The sequence below is a fragment of the Sphaerodactylus townsendi genome, linkage group LG01 (assembly GCF_021028975.2).
Source record: "Sphaerodactylus townsendi isolate TG3544 linkage group LG01, MPM_Stown_v2.3, whole genome shotgun sequence".
Taxonomy (NCBI): Eukaryota; Metazoa; Chordata; class Lepidosauria; order Squamata; family Sphaerodactylidae; genus Sphaerodactylus; species Sphaerodactylus townsendi.
The window spans coordinates 86,289,106-86,305,180 of record NC_059425.1 but is presented as its reverse complement, the minus strand read 5'-3'; the positions used below and the strand labels follow the sequence as shown (position 1 = coordinate 86,305,180).

Below are 16,075 nucleotides of genomic sequence, written 5' to 3'. Positions count from 1 at the left end.
TATAAGAATTTTGTAGATACGAAGTGAGGATGTTCCCAAAGTATTCCATATACATGCTAGACATCTTTATTGCTCCACATATGATCAAGTATTGAAAGTTTCTGCGATGTGGCTGCACAGTATCCCTCTGTATTGAAGGACACTATAGCACCATGAATCATATCCTATGACTATATTTATTTTCATGCTCATTGACCCTGCCTCAAGGAATATTTCAGCCTGCCTTGAAGCCATGTGGAATTTTTTTTGGTCTTTTTCTAGAACTTGTTAATAAGCACCAGCTTTATAGGAAATATCCCTCAATGGCTGTGGAATGTTAGTGACCTAAGAAAATAGAAAGAACAAATACACAGATATATATTGGTATTTGTAAAGTTTTAATTGCAAAAGAGTGAAAAGAGTTTACATGTCTGTGAGTGAATGTGAGAGATTATACAATACATTACAGTTGTGTTAAGTCTCTTGGTTTCAGAAATAGGCATGGATTTCTGTCAGCCAAACAAAAGTGTAGGGTTATGCATTAAATACAACCTTTTCAAAAAAAGCTGCTTTATTTGCAAATAAGGAGCACCATTGGCTTTATGAAGGTTTTTCATGCATTGGCTATATTTGGTTCCAGGCAATGCTGAGCCTCACGTTTTCATAAACTATTTCAGCATGGCTGCATGCAGTGGACCACCTTCTGGATTAATGCTGCTGTACAGAATTGCCAGCTGCATAACACTTCAAACAAGCAGAAGAAGGAGGCTTAGCTATTGCGGCTTTAAAAAAAAGATTCAGCATACTAATCTTACAGTGTGAATTTTTTTCTATTACATATTCATCGTTTCAATTAAAAACAATCCTTTCTGATGCATTATGTATAAAATGCCAGTTATTTAGCATGCAATCATCTTATTTCGTTATGGCAAGAGACAGATGTCGGTGTGCTTTTTCGCTGAGCTGCGTTCAGATTTGCTTTCAATCCTTGTTGCTTTCTGTCCTTCCATGTCTTTCTCAACATCTTTTCCAAATTCCATCCCAAGAGCGTCAGCATTTCTTCAAGAACATCAAGAAGAGTTTTATTTTTTCTCAGATCCCATTTGAATTTTCAAGAACCTGAGAGGAAGTTGTACTGCATTTTTGGACAGCACTAAATGCTAATTGTAGGATCTTCTGTTTCTGCATTTGTCAGCATCTTAATTAAAGACTGTATTTGCTGAATGTTTAAAAATCCTTTAGAGGTTTACTTTAAATAATTTAACTTTCTCCAGGAGACTAAGATAGCTGTGTTTTGTTATCAGTTGAACAAAGCACTACACCTTGTGCAAGTGCCATTTCTATTGCTCCTCCGATAGGCTGTGTTGAGAACCTGTGTCTTCCAAAGCCATGTCCTCTTGGCTGGCTCTTCGGCATTCCAGTGTGTGGCTCATCAGAAGAGCACGTGTAGCTCCCGGCTCCTTTCGCTGTTTGGATTCAGTAGCATCAGTTGCTTCACAAGTGTCAGACAATTGCTTATAAGAACAGAAATTGAGAGAGTTTCAGTATGTTTTCAAAACAGATATTTCAATATAAGCGCCAGGATTCAAATAACCTTGCACAGTTTTACTATGTGCGCTATACCTCTTTCCCAATTACCACCACAAATCACACTCCTTGGAGTCAGACATTCTTCTGATATGACATGATGGAGGTGCGAGGCTGCAGTGGTACAACATCTGCTTTGCCTTCAGTTCAGTCCAACAGCTGCCAATCAGAGTAGACCTTGACAAACCAATGATCTGACTCAATAGAAGGCTGCTTCATGTGATTAGTTTGACAGCATGCCTGGAAGCACAAAGAGCACTTTGGACCTATCAAGATGCTGGTGACTGACAAAATGGGATGGGGAAAATGCAGGCTGTTCTTGGTATTTCTGGGACTTCAGGGTATGGCCTCAGTTTCTTAAATGAAGAACTGGCCCTGAAGGCTGAGCAAAATGCTGGGGGGAGTCTGTTCTGTTTGACATGTGAGGGAGGGTTGCCTCTAAGTTTAGGAATCCGTGCACAGACTTTATACTACATGGCACTGCAGAGACAGAACTAGGGAAAGAGGCTGAAATGGCAATGATTATTTATTCAGTTTCTTAAGCATCATTTCTGTCTTTTAAAGTGATTTTAATTGGGTTTTTTTAATGGGAAGGTAGCATGAACATTCCATAGCCCACTCCCATTTGCCATTACTTTAGCTCCAGCAGCTAAAAATACTGTTTTTGCTTACAGCTACAACAGACCTGTAATATCAGGCTGTTAATATATTTGTAAGAAAACGTCACATTGTTTGAGATGACAGTTTTGAGCTGCCCATTTTGCTCTTAAGCTATTTTAATAGTTTTTGTTCCCATCAGGCTATATTAAAGAATGCAGTGTTAATACAAATTATACCAAAATGAACCAAACTGCACACCGTAGTAATATCTATTGTTTTACTACTTTGAAGTGCTTTAAGAATGCCTGTGGCCTAAATGGTTTATTTAGCAAGCAGCCATGGAACAGGTTGATCAATAGCTGTCACAGCAATAATTTTACATGAGTGTGATTCGATCTTACCCGTGTGCTGTCCTGCATGGTACGGCTTGCTGCTCTGGCAGATGGGCCCATGACAATGTTAACACTGCTGGAAGACTGGGTATCTGTGGTGTTTCCTCCATCAGCAGCTGAAAGTCCAGAAATGACCAAAGCACTTGAGAAGCTTCTCTTGCCAAACAAGAGGCTGAGTGTAGAACTGGTAGAAGAGGCCAAACTAGACCGGATCATTGCACCAGCCCTCTCTTGGACAGTGAGCTGGCCCATGGCAGGGATGGCAGGAGTTTGTGAAAACACAGAGGTTGCTGAATTTTGGAAAGAGAGCTGGCTGCCAGAAAGGCCTTGAGCTATTTCATGGGCAGAGGTGGACGTTTGGATGAAGGGCTGATGGCTTTCTATGATTGGACCAGAATGACTTGAACGAGGGGGTCTTTGACTTAAAGCAGCATATGTCTGAGCAGACTGACTCCGGAATTTTCTTCTACCTTTGATGAGAGAAACAAAAAATTATTAGAGGGAGTCTAGCACTATCACAACTGTACTGCTCTATCCAATTATTATGAAGTAGAGAGTAGCATATGCTGTACTGATTCAAAGACAATTTTAAATAAGTATAGCAAAGCTCAGAACGCTGTAAAATCTGACAGGCTACAAATATTGAATTCTCACTGGCAATTTGTAATACATTGTGTCATGCAGCCTACATGTAAATGTAATTTGAAGTGAACTATACACTATTTTTCTAACACAGTCCTAATAATGAAGATGATTTGAGATTTGGTTCCAAGTAATTGCAGTTTAGAGTGCAGCCTTATTCAGAGAACAGTCTACAAGATGGTTAGTGGCCTCTTGGTTCTGAACCGGAGAAAGTTATACATGTTTAAACCTTGCACTCCCCCAGTTACATCTTTGTAAGCTCACTGACTTTAATGCACTCAGAAGGATTTAACTCTGTTTAGGTTGGCACTGTAAATCTCCCTTTAAATGGGGCTTGAACATGTATAGTTTTTCTCAGGATTAGAAGAACTGAAATCAACAGGTTAAAATATACATTACTCTGTATTGACCTGTGTTTGAAGTAAAGTTTGACTTGACTAAAGATTATCAATGTGATCTTACATGCACCTGGATATTAGATGTATGGTGATATCAAGGAGATGGATCACCCCCAGGAAAGTGATGATTAGTCAACCATCCTCTAATAAAAAGGGACCAGTCCCTGTGGTAAGTGCTCTGTTGGTGTGTGTGTGCACATAGCCTCACTTATATTAAATTAGAAGCCTTTCTCCTTTTGGTTTCTACAGAGGCGTATCGAGGGCAAATGGCACCCCCTTGCACCTGGGGGCGAGGCTCCACCCCCCGCCCCTGTGACCAGGAAGACGGCAAGGCAGCAGGACTTCCTGCTGCCTCATCGCTTTTGGGTGCCCTTGACCCCACCCATGTTGTCATCAACATAGGCAGGGTCAAGGGCACCTGGCTGCTGCCCCCCACCCCCTTCCAGCTGGGCTCCCAATCGGCAGCCAGCAGTCCCTTCTGCCTTCCCCTCCGGGGAAACCAGAAGTGACTGGGTTCTCTCGGCCTCCCAGAGCTACTTTTACAAGGACTGAGGCCTGAGGGCAGCGCTCAGCGGTGTGTGGCTCTACCCCCCAGCCTGGCCCCAAGACTCAGTGCTTATAAAAGCAGCTCTGGGAGGCCAAGAGACTGCAGTCACTTCTGGCTTCCCCGGAGGGGATTGCAGAAGGAACTGCCGCCTGCCACCTGGGAACCCAGCTGGGAGCAAGGGGGGGGGGGGAGGCGGCCAGGCGCCCTTGGCTCTGCCCATGTTGATGACAACATGGGTGGGGTCAAGGGTGTCCAAAGACAACGAGGCAGCAGGAAGTCCTGCTGCCTAGCCGTCTTCCTGGTCAAGTGGAGGGCAGGGGTGGAGTTGTCTTCCTGGTCACATAGGAGGCCAATTTTGCGATCCCCACATGACCAGATGGCATGCGCCTGGGGACATGGGGTACCCCATGTCACCAGACAGATATGCCTCTGGGTTTCTATGATGGTGATCACTGACATTGTGGGTATGGTCACCAACAGTCAGCAGTAGAGGATTAAACACTGCATGTAAGTTATTATCAGCAGCTATTCCCCCCCCCCCCCCAAAAAAAAAGATATATGCAAAAAGGTGCATTTATTTTAAGACATTTAGCAGGAAAGCCAAAGTTTTCAGTGTTGCCTGACAGACATTTAGCGTCTGGTTTAAACTTTTTCCACCACTACAGCGAATGGGTATACAGCTGCTTTCACATCAAATGCTTACATAATTTATTTTTACAGTAACCTAGACATGAATGCAGTAACTCTAGTCAATCAATAATTACAGCAAGAGAGCATTTTCCAGATCCTCTAGCTATGCATTAGCATTTCAGTTTTGCTGCTTAGGATAGAAATATAGAGTATACTTTCAAAACTGATATGAGGTGTTGTGACTCAAGTGTAAACTGACCTGTGCCTTCCATTAAATGGATTCAATGACAATCTGTTGGCATTCCTTTGAACACACACACACCCTTAAATGCCTTTGCAATTTAGAACAGGGAAGGGAAGTTTGGTTGTAAACTGTAATTAGACACAGGCTTTCTCAGGAAACCTCTACGCTACGAGACACTTTCAAAACTGTTTTGAGTACCGGTATGTTGTTTCCTTGAAGTTCAAGGTCTGGATTAAATTCCCTTTTTGGGCCTGTCTGTTATTTCAATATTAATATATTTAAATTAAAAAATACCACTAGGAAGTGAGATGGGGTGCGTGTGTTATGGACTGGTATATTCATGATCAGATGTGGTCAAACATCTGTGCACAATTTAAACAGCTAAGCTGACCACTGTCCAAAAATATTTCAAACTCATTTCCAATTCAGTGGTTACAGTATTGTTCAGCAGACCACCCATGTTTGCACATAAATTACTCAATTCCTGCAAATGCTCAATGTATAGAAGATTCTTTGTTTTCCTCTCATAAGGACACTTTTCTAAGGCACTGTATCCCACACCAACTGCTCTGGATTTTTACCCAACGGTCATAAATAGTTATAACTGCATCTCACAAATGGAAACACATTGGCCAGTACAGTTAAATATTAAATTAAGAAACATTCAACCCACTTGGGCATCTCAGGATCCTTGTTTTACAGTTAAGTTTGTGTTCTTGATTATTGCCAGTGCAATCATTAGTGCAAACAGGAGTAGTGTTCCATCATTAGACTGAGTTAGCAGCAGTTACTTTTGATCTTACAATTATTTATTCATGGGAAGCTCATTTGAGTATTATGTATTAATGATAAAGAGAAAAAATCCAGCAAGCAATTTGCTGATTCAGCAGCCGTACTATATCATTACGTTACTACACTTAAGCCTCCTGATTTGGAAGTAATCAAGTAATTTATTTGATCAACAAGTTGAGCTAGGCAAAGGATGATCTAGTCCATGGGTCTTCAAACTATGGCCTTCCAGATGTTCATAGACTACAATTCCCATGAGCCCTACCGCTTGGCCATGCTGACAGGGGCTGATGGAAATTGTAGTCCATGAACATCTGGAGGGCCATAGTTTGAAGACCCCTGATCTAGTCCAACCTCACAAGTTTGCAATTCCTCAGACTTAATACTGCTTCTTTTTCCTGGAAGGTTATTTACCATCTGTGACAGACCCTCCAACACCTTCTACACTTTTCCAGGCAGGGAAACCACGCACTCAGATTTTTCCTGCCTTTTTCCGGTCACAGACTGAGCAGCTTCTAATATGGTTGCATAGATGATAAGAAGCACTTTCCCTCAGAACTATTCACACCCAGGAGGAGGAGGAGGCCAATTGACTTTTAAAGCATAGCTAGTGGATTCCTTGGCAAAATCTCTTGTGAGGCCCAAATAATAAAAATACTAACGCAGATGTAAACTTTAACAAAATAACAAATTTATTAAACAGAAAGGAGATGGTAAAGGGAAAATAGCAACTTGTGAATGGATAAGGATGTGGTAAACGTGGCAGGAAGAATAGGTATATGCAGTAATTATAAGAGAGCTTGGCACAGAGACATATAGTTTTTGGTTTCTTCTGCACAGCACTTAAGATTACTTAGTTCAGTTTAGCTTAGATGTTAGTTTCATAGATGGTTCACAGTTTGTATAGTTCCTTTGCTTAGATGTTCTGGCTTATGGCTGTTCACATACAAGGGCCTAACACTGGTTTGGTACTGTTTCACTGTACCCTCACACAGCCCTCATAGTTAGGTAAATCCCTCAAAAATAAAACATAAACACTTTACTGAGGTAAACTTAAAGCAAATTCCTATACACCAGACCCACTAGAACTCTCCTCTCTTTTAAAAACAGTTCTTATCCCAGTTTATTTAGCCTTCAACTTGGCTCTCCCATAAACCCTTCCCACCACTATATGGTGTTTGTGAATGATTGCTTTCACACAGATCTCAGGCTGATAACCAGAAGAATCAGTCACTCTCTTTGGCTGATCTACTCCCCTCAGAGTTTCGTCTCAGGCAGCACTTAACGTCAGGAAAGTTCTGACCCAAAGCCTCACAGAATGCTGTGACAAGGAGTTTAACCTCTCCTTACTCTCCTCATCATGCAGTTACTTGCTCAATCAGAGTACAGGAGGCCACAGCTGATCAGGTGGCTCCCCTGTTCCCCACTCTGAAGGTAACCAATATATTACTTTGACAGAACTGCTCTTCAAAAATCATATTTCTACTGCAGTCTGTCACACCATCTTAGCTGAGGCATTGATCATGGTCATCGTTTTGAAATGATCTCCTGCTTGACTCCTTTAGCCTTGAAAAGGTGCATAGGAGAGAGGTCTACAGATTCTTTCTCTGCAAATACTCTGATTATAAAGCTGGTGAAAAGGGGAAAAATGTTCCTCACAAAGAACCAAGAAGGATCTATTTAAAGAGAAGAAAGAAAATTGTGATGAAAAGTAAAATGTTTGCCAAAGGAAGCTAGTGAGATTGCAAAGATGCAAAAATGCATCATTTCATAATGTAAATTTAGGATACCGGTAGTTACCCACAACAGAACCAATGCTTTCAGAAAAGATTTTGGAAAAACAGCACCAAATGTATTTCCTTCATTTATAGCAGGGGTCGGCAACCTTTAACACCCAAAGAGCTATTTGGACCCGTTTTCCACGGAAAAGAAAACACTTGGAGCCACAAATACTTTTTGACATCTAAAATGAAGATAACACTGTATATATTCTCATGCAGGAAGAAGTTCCCTTCTTTGGGGCTCATTTTTACCCATCAAAGCAAAAAAAAAAAAAAGGGGGGGGGGTAAAAAGCCTGCTGCTCTGTACATGATTCAAATGACCAGCAATAGAACCCCCGTTTCACACATTTCTCTTTTCTTGTGTTGAAAGACACTGATTATGCCCCCCAAAAAGAACCCCTTCAAATTCCACTTGGATGGTGGGTCAGAATTGGGGTTTTCAACTTCCGGGGGGGGGGCTGAACTTTAATGGAGTTGTCAACTTCCGGGGGGGGGCTGAACTTCTCCCCCCCCCCAAGAAAATGTCTGCCATGGAGGGTGGACTCGACAACCATATTCCTCACTGAGCATGGCCCCCGCCCTGGTTCCAAAAGCCACAGCTCCTGAGAATCTACCCCCAAATGTCCTGGGATTTGCCCGCCGGGAATTGGCAACCCACGACAACCATGGCTGAGGATGATCCCGGCCTTCCTCCCTTCCACAATCTACAAGCCTACCCTCCGCTGGCTTACTGTGAAGTAAACCTTCCAAGATCCACATACAAGGCTTTCCCCATGCGCTCCTGCCCTCCTTGGCAATGCAGAAGCAAACAATTCCCACCCACCCCCACCTCCCCATCAAACAGCCCCGACGAGTGAAACTGCAGGTAATAACTCCTTTAAAACCTGACATCATCTTTCTCACCTGGACTCAGCTAGGCTGCCATCTGCCAGTAAAGCCCCTGGAGCTCAGCGGGGCTGCTGGGAGGGGGGGTCTGCAGCCCAAGGTGGCGCTGCTGGTGTCCCCCATGTGGTCCCGCCTCCCCAAGAAGGACTGGGGAGGGGGAAATGAGGCCACCCAAAGCAGGGTTGACCCCTGACCTCCCATTCAAGGGGGGCGGACTGAAGTTAGGATTGCGCTGAAAATATGCAGTCCTGCAACTCCCTTCCGTTTCCCGCCCTTCACTTCTCACCTTCTCTCATCAAAGATTCCAAGAGATATTATTTAGTTGGGCTTTTGAAAAGTTTTTTTTAAGTTTCTCACCAAATCATCCTGAATGAATGTGAGAGGATCACAGCAGTGCTCTGCCCCCACCCCGCGCCATCATCACCAGCATCAGCCAACCAGGCAGCTGAGACAGGGAAGCCAGAAATGGCTTGGGATAGCCGTCTCGGACTGTGCCTCTCTAGGAATGGGGACTCTTTCCCATTAACCCTTAGGGCGACTCTCCAAAGGAGGCTGAGAGGACCCAAGCCACGTGGAGCCACAGTGCAAGGATGAAAGAGCCGCATGTGGCTCCAGAACCACAGGTTGCAGACCCGATGTATAGGATGACTTTCTTCCCAATGAGGCCTCAAGTGGCTTACCTTGTTCTCCATTTTAGAGTTGAGGTTATTAACAATATTGATCTGGGGCTAATGGTCAAATTAAAAACTGCCAATTCCCTGGATGTTTATAGCATACACTCCAGAATTCATATAACAAAAGTACAGGATATTGATAAAGTCAACCAGAGTCTGTGCAGGGAAATCTTTTTTTCACCAGCTTTTTGGAATTCTTTGAAAGAATTTTTAACACACACATTCAAACATGGGTCATCAAAGATTCCAAGAGATATTATTTAGTTGGGCTTTTGAAAAGTTTTTTTTAAGTTTCTCACCAAATCATCCTGAATGAAAAATCAACAGTCATAGGAGAAGGCATTAGCAACTTGGCAAACTACAGGAAGAAGAGGGAAAGAATAGGTGGATAGTTTTTGCAAGGGAATGAAATTAGCAGAGTTCCCCAAGGCTCAATATTGCTACTAATGCTTTTTTCTCATAAATGCCCATGTTTTCAGATGACACCAGATTATTCAGGATGATGAAAATCAAAGCAGGTGGTGAAGAGATCCAAAAGGATCTCTCAAAATTGGGTGAATGTCCAGCAATATGACCAATTTAGTCAGTGTCAGTCAATAAAATCAGGGCAGATGATTCCACCCAGCAAGTCGTCTCTTGCATTTCTGATGTTAAGGGGAACACAGGGGTTAGGCCTTCTGTGTTTCTCTTGTAATGTCTACCTTATTCCTACGTGTATTATAAAATATTACAGAGAACTTCAGCATAGACTGTGGGTCAAGCAGTTTTTTCCCACCTCTCCTGGCTACCAGGTAAAACATGAACACCTTGGCATAAAAATACCTGGAAACTGAGCAATGTGTAAAGAAGACTGTAGCTGAGGCATGCTATTCCGTGTGTGCTGAGAGCTGCTGTTGTGGCTTGAATTATTAGCTGGATTGTTGCTAGAAGATGACCCACATCTACTGTCAACTTCATCAAGGTTGCCTCCACTATTGTGGGTTGCATTACAGTCTTTCCGCATTCTGATGGTTGAAAAAGCAAACAAATGTATCCCCAAAACAGGTCAGGCATATGTATAGTACAGAACAATATTTTTTTTTCATAATTGCTTTAAAAGTCTGGTCAGATGAAAACTGGGAACTTGAACTTGGGCAAAATGTTTGACCATTTAGTATGCCCCAGTTGTTGTTATTTCTGAAACTCTATCATATGATCAATATTTAGTTGAGATTTACATCATTCTGTGCACTTTTGATCTGATACACATTGTTCATTCCTGCTGTGCTAGAATCTGGATTCTGTCTAGTTAGTCTGCTGGACATTAATGTCCATTGGGGAAGCAGGGGGGTAGATCCCCCTGCCTGTGGGTTGCTATTTTTTTTTATCCTCTGATGTGCTGAACAGCTTCCAAAAATCTTAAGCAGAGGTAATGGAGTCATAAAAGAAGTTGCACATACTACAGCAATTATATGTGTCTTCTTTGGGATGCCCATCTCATATTTTAGATACTTGAGATACACTCTTAATATAATACTCAATTAGGATATGATTGCAAGTCTGTTGTTCAGATGGTGCACCAGAGTCTGATACGCCAAATGCTTACCTAAGCCACTTTGTTCTGAACCACGCTTTGATGTTGTCCAGGCTAATTGGTCCTCCCCAAACATTCTTCAGTTGTCTGTGAGTCCCTATGTATGATGTGGTTAAAGGGGAAACATACATAGGGTATCCCAAGGGCTGGTCACATGAAGAGTTGATCAGGTTTCTCAAAACTTGTTTGTTGTTTTGGATGCTGCCTCGCTCTGGGTTACGATTGCGTAAAAAGATTAGTTCCTGTTGCTGTCCAGCCCAGAGACCCCGGACACATTCCTTATTAACCTAGGCACAAGCAGATGAACCAGTCAAGTGATACACTTCTCACAAGGAAGACCTATTCAGGTTGCAATTCTCTAGTTGCTTATTCCACAAGATAACATGTCAATCCCCAAATTAAAATCTATACCAGAACTATATTAGTCTTCATGACTCAGTTTAAATGATTTATTAAATATCTCTGAGATAATAAAATGGCCGGGTGGTTGTTCTGACACACATCCTTGGAAAAAAAGGGGAGAAGGTGCAGATTTTCCTATGGCAGTGAAAGTGAGAGCCTACCCACTCCAAATACCACCCTGCTTTTTTGACCACCATGTCCAGTGGCTAGAGGGATAGGATATGGCACTCTTTCCTTAAGCATCAGGAAAGCTGGGCAAGAAGCAGTCTGAGCCATAGGCATGTGATGACTCAAGGTTTGAAGCTAGGGTGGCCTTCATAATATCAAAGATACACAAACAGAGGAGGCCTGACTCACCCACATCCTGGCAAATGCCCATAGTGTGATGAGATTTGGAATGGGGTTACTTATCCTACATTGATAATGGCGATGCCAGGAATGAAGCCACCAGATAGGTGCCAGAAATCTGATGTGTGTCAAAAAGAGCATTCTGATCTTAAAGATGGATGAAAAGTACCTTCTTGGGCTTACCATGTATTAGCTAAGTTTAGGGAAGCAAAAGCATGTGATGAAATATTACTGTAGCTACACCAGAATTTTGGTTTGTCCTTTTAATTTTATTTATTTGTACAGTCATAGACCAGATCATAAAGACAGTTAATAAAATGTCTAGACTATGATGTCCAGATTGGTTAAAACTAAAATGAAACTATGTAAAACTGTATAAAACATCAGTTCATAGTACAAAATATAATAAAATCTTATCTTCGTAAAAACTATTGAAAAAATAATTAAATTAAGCTAAAACCATTATGATAAGAGTCACCTCTTGTTCCTTTTACAAATACTCCAGGCAAATTTAGCAACCTTCAACGATACCCCAACATCCGTTCCAGCAACCAATATTGAAATAAGGGTTTTTTGATCCCTCCCTGGGAATTTACATAGTACCAGATTTAATTGAATTCCTTCTTTCCTGTTCTAAATTCTTGCAAACAAAAATAAGAAGCTCCAACAATTATATGGATCCATCTTGGCATGAGCACAGACATTCTTCTTTCGGTCTCTTATTATATTTGCCAATTAAGACCACCGTGGGCAAGGCATTATGTCTGATTAGCATAAAACTTTGCAAGTTAGATATGTCTAGTTGTTTCATGTAAGAGTCATTCTGTTAATTCATTCAAGGTACACGTGTCAAACAGAAAATTCTTAATTCTATTTAAATAATGACTCCTTTCAATACCCAGTAATCTTTGTTTAATTGTTGATCTGGCCTAAGTATATTTTGTCATCATGAATGCCTCAATAGATAATCCATAAAATCTCAGCCTAGATTCTACATCCTTGCGTCACAGTGAAATAAATGGATCCTTGCTAAGAAGATAAATGAGACCTTTAGATGGATCAAATAACCTGAGCCAATGCAAAAAAAAGCTACCAGCCATATCTTAGCTTCGTGACCATCCCAGCCTCAAGTCTAATGGCAGCATTTGAAATATATAACGGAGTCTGGAAGATGACTCTTAAAATTTTTGCCTGGACTCTTTCTGCAATTAATTTATTACACCCAATATATAATAGCGTGTCATATAACATTTGCATTAAAGATTTGGCTTTGTACAATCTTAAGGAAGTTTTCAATGTTGCGAGCGCCCTTCCTCCAGTAAAATTGCACTTGCGCTTATCTCGGCCCTTGCGGATGCTTTTGCTAAATGACGGTTGTTCTGACCATTATCCTGGAAATCAACACCCAAACATCTATAGGAGCAAACCTGTTCCACACTAACTGAATTTATTCACCTCTGCTGCATTGCCTTACCTCTGCCGTAAGCCATAATTTTAGTTTTTCCATAGTTAATTTCTAAGTTATTCTTTCCAAACTAATCTGCAAATACTGTTAAGGCTCAACTTAATCCAGTGGAAGTGTGCACTAGTAATACTGTATCATCACCATATAATAATGTAGAAATATGGCAGCTAATTTGGGAGAGTGGAATTCTGGTCTCTGCATCTGAGATATCAAGTCATTGATGTAAAAATTAAATAATGAAGGAGCTAAGATGCACCCTTGACTCCTTTTTTAGTTCTTATGGCCTCAGTTAGGTGCTCTTGAGGATTGCATCTCACCTTAATGTAAGTATTCCCATAAAGCGCTCTTATTAAAAATAAGAGTCTCCTATGAACGTTGGTTGCAGCAAGTTTGTTCCAGAGTTTGACCCTGGAAATCATACTGAAGGTCGGCTTAAGGTCGATGAAGGCAAAATACAAGGATGTACTTTTTACTTTACCTTATTTGGCCATCAACTGGTTTAAAATCATATAATGATCAAGACAACTTTGGCCTTCTCTAAACACAGCTTTCTCTTCTTCTATGACACCTTCCTGAGTCATCAGTTTCCACTGTAAATGCCTTGTGTATAGCTTGCTCACTGTATTTAGTAAGTTTATTGATCTATAATTTGATGGAAGATTTTTATTCCCCTTTTTATAAATTGGGACAACAATTGATGTGCCCCAATCTTTAGGGATCAAGCCAGTTCTATCAATAGCAGTGAACAGTGCCAAAAGAATGGAAGTCCACCATTCTATGTGCTTTTTAAAGTGATCCGGATATATTAAATCAGCACCAGGGGCCTTCCGGCATTTCAGTGAGCCAATTAGTTTACATATTACAGAAGTCCCAACATTCTCGTTATTAACTATACGGGATATCAGTTCTTTCCTGAACCTGTACTCAAATATTGTTTCATATTCTTTTCAACTGCACCATCCCATTTGACCTTACAACGTTTTTTCTCATAAGTTAAATCTTGTACAAATCTATCCTAAATGGCAGTGTCAAAACCTCATTATAAGATGACAGTGATCACTGCCATAGTATGTAGAAACCTGAAAGTTTCAACAAGGCTCATCATTTCCTCAAACATCATAATATAGTCTATCACGCTAAACTTATTCCCAGAGCAATAAGTAAATTCAGCTGGGTGGTCTGCAGGGAATGAGTCATTAAGTATACTGTCTTTAATTGAATAATGATTTCTTAAATAATTGCAGGTGTATGGATCCATACACCATCCCATTATATTCCATGATAATAATGCCAATGTAAGTTCCTTATTAACGGGTTTGGAGCTCGTACTTCCTAGCATTCAGTATTAATCTGAACCAATTGTCCTTGTTCATCCATAAATATAGAACCATTATACTGATGTTTCCTGCTTTCTCTCAGCACCACACCTTTGATAGGTAATTCATCAGTGAGCCTCACTGTTGACGGTTGTATCTTCTTTAAGTCTGATGGAACAGGTAAATGGGATAAATGAGATAATTCAGCCAATTCCTGTGCCCAGGATTTCCCTTCATTTGCATCGTTGGTTATTAACAGCTGTAGTTCCTTGAGTATATACTCAACAGTCACAACTGTAAGTGATAACAGGCTAGACCAGCAGTTCTCAACCTGAGGGTCGCGACCCTTTGGGGGTCGAACGACCCTTTCACAGGGGTCGCCTAAGACCATCAGAAAATGGTCTTTTTATATTTTATATATACCAATTTTATGGTTGGGGGTCACCACAACATGAGGAACTGTATTAAAGGGTCGCGGCATTAGGAAGGTTGAGAACCACTGGGCTAGACAGTTCTTTCCAATCCCTCATTTCTTTAACGTTGCTGTCTTCACTTTCAGCCATGCTTATCAGCTCATTAGTGTTATTTACTATATAGCAGAAATGTTCACTGGCCTCCAAGCTTTCTGTTGTAATTCTATCTGGAGTGCCAACTTCAGTCACTGACTCATTGTCTGCTAAAACATCAAAACTATTAGTTGTTGTAACCTGAAAAAGTCCATTATTTAGGTTGTTTAGCAGACGGAGGGGAGTTTTCTTCCATTCCCCTCATCCGTTTTTTATGATCCATTGTGTGATTAATAGCCTAAGTAACACCCTTATAGCTGCCAGAGCATTGTTGGAATAGAATAGAATAAAGTAAGGGTAAGTTAGAAATTAACAAGCCTTATCCAAGCAGTTTTCCAAGCTACTGCTTCTTAAAACGCCGGAACCGGAACCTTGGTTTGTCCTTGGAAAAATGAAGGCTGGTTTGGACAAGAGCTAGAGATAAGGTGATCATAAAGCATGAATCAATATTTGATTTGTTTTAATGCTAAACTGCTTTTCCACTACACATGCTGAAAAATTTGATTATGTACTTAGAGGCTGGGAAAAGCAAAAACATTAAATGAAGAAATATTATTAACATAGTATCAAAACAATAACATTTAGGACAGCCAGAGTACCTTAATAACTTTAAAGCTCAAGTAGCTCTTATGGAGCATAATGACTTTGTATTCATCTGTCCCTTCATCCACCACATGCCTCAAAGTAAGTAGCTCCTCCTTGTTGGACAGGATGGCGCTACGCCAGGCAGGATCTCCTTCATGGCAAATGACAACTTTTTCTTCAAAAGACTGAATTGCCTCATAAAGGATGGCAGGATCTTCATATTCATCCGGACAGGTGAACTGGTCCTGGTATTAAATGAAAGTCATGGCTATAATCAGAGAGTTCTGTGAAGATACAAAGGCTGTCAGGAGTGCACCTTGTCTTGCTCCCTAAGAGGTGGGTAAGAAGACAGTTGACTTCAGTTAAGATTAGCGGGTCAAGAGATCAGAGCAGCTCTTGCCTTCAGCACCTAAAAAGTTAGCATCCATATCTTATTGAAGTCACTGGCAAAGTTCTCACGGATTTAAGAAGATCTGAACAATCTTTCCTGATGGCTATTAAGGAAAAATCTGATTAATTTATGAAATACACACCTTCTTTGAAGGTAAAAACACAATATTTGTCTTTCTTTAAAAAAAATAGTCCTAGGGCTTAAAGCATCCTTGGAGGATATTTTATGATCATGAAAACTGAGTGTGTGGGGGGGGGGGAGGGGGGAGATTAAACCCTCC

At 41.1% G+C, this 16,075-nt stretch overlaps 1 protein-coding gene across 2 annotated transcripts in view; it reads right to left on the bottom strand.

The window, feature by feature from the left end:
* Positions 1–360: 360 nt before the first annotated feature.
* The window catches only part of PCNX2 (pecanex 2), a 163,090-nt gene continuing 147,375 nt past the window's right edge, over positions 361–16,075 (bottom strand). For both annotated transcript variants that reach the window (XM_048486072.1, XM_048486079.1), the window contains exons 30-34: positions 15,419–15,649; positions 10,735–11,009; positions 9,972–10,153; positions 2,568–3,028; positions 361–1,493 (exon numbers count right to left, since the gene is read on the bottom strand). In XM_048486072.1, coding sequence (XP_048342029.1) covers positions 1,320–1,493; positions 2,568–3,028; positions 9,972–10,153; positions 10,735–11,009; positions 15,419–15,649 — 1,323 coding nt within the window. In that variant the 3' untranslated portion in view covers positions 361–1,319. The remainder of the gene's footprint in view (positions 1,494–2,567; positions 3,029–9,971; positions 10,154–10,734; positions 11,010–15,418; positions 15,650–16,075) is intronic.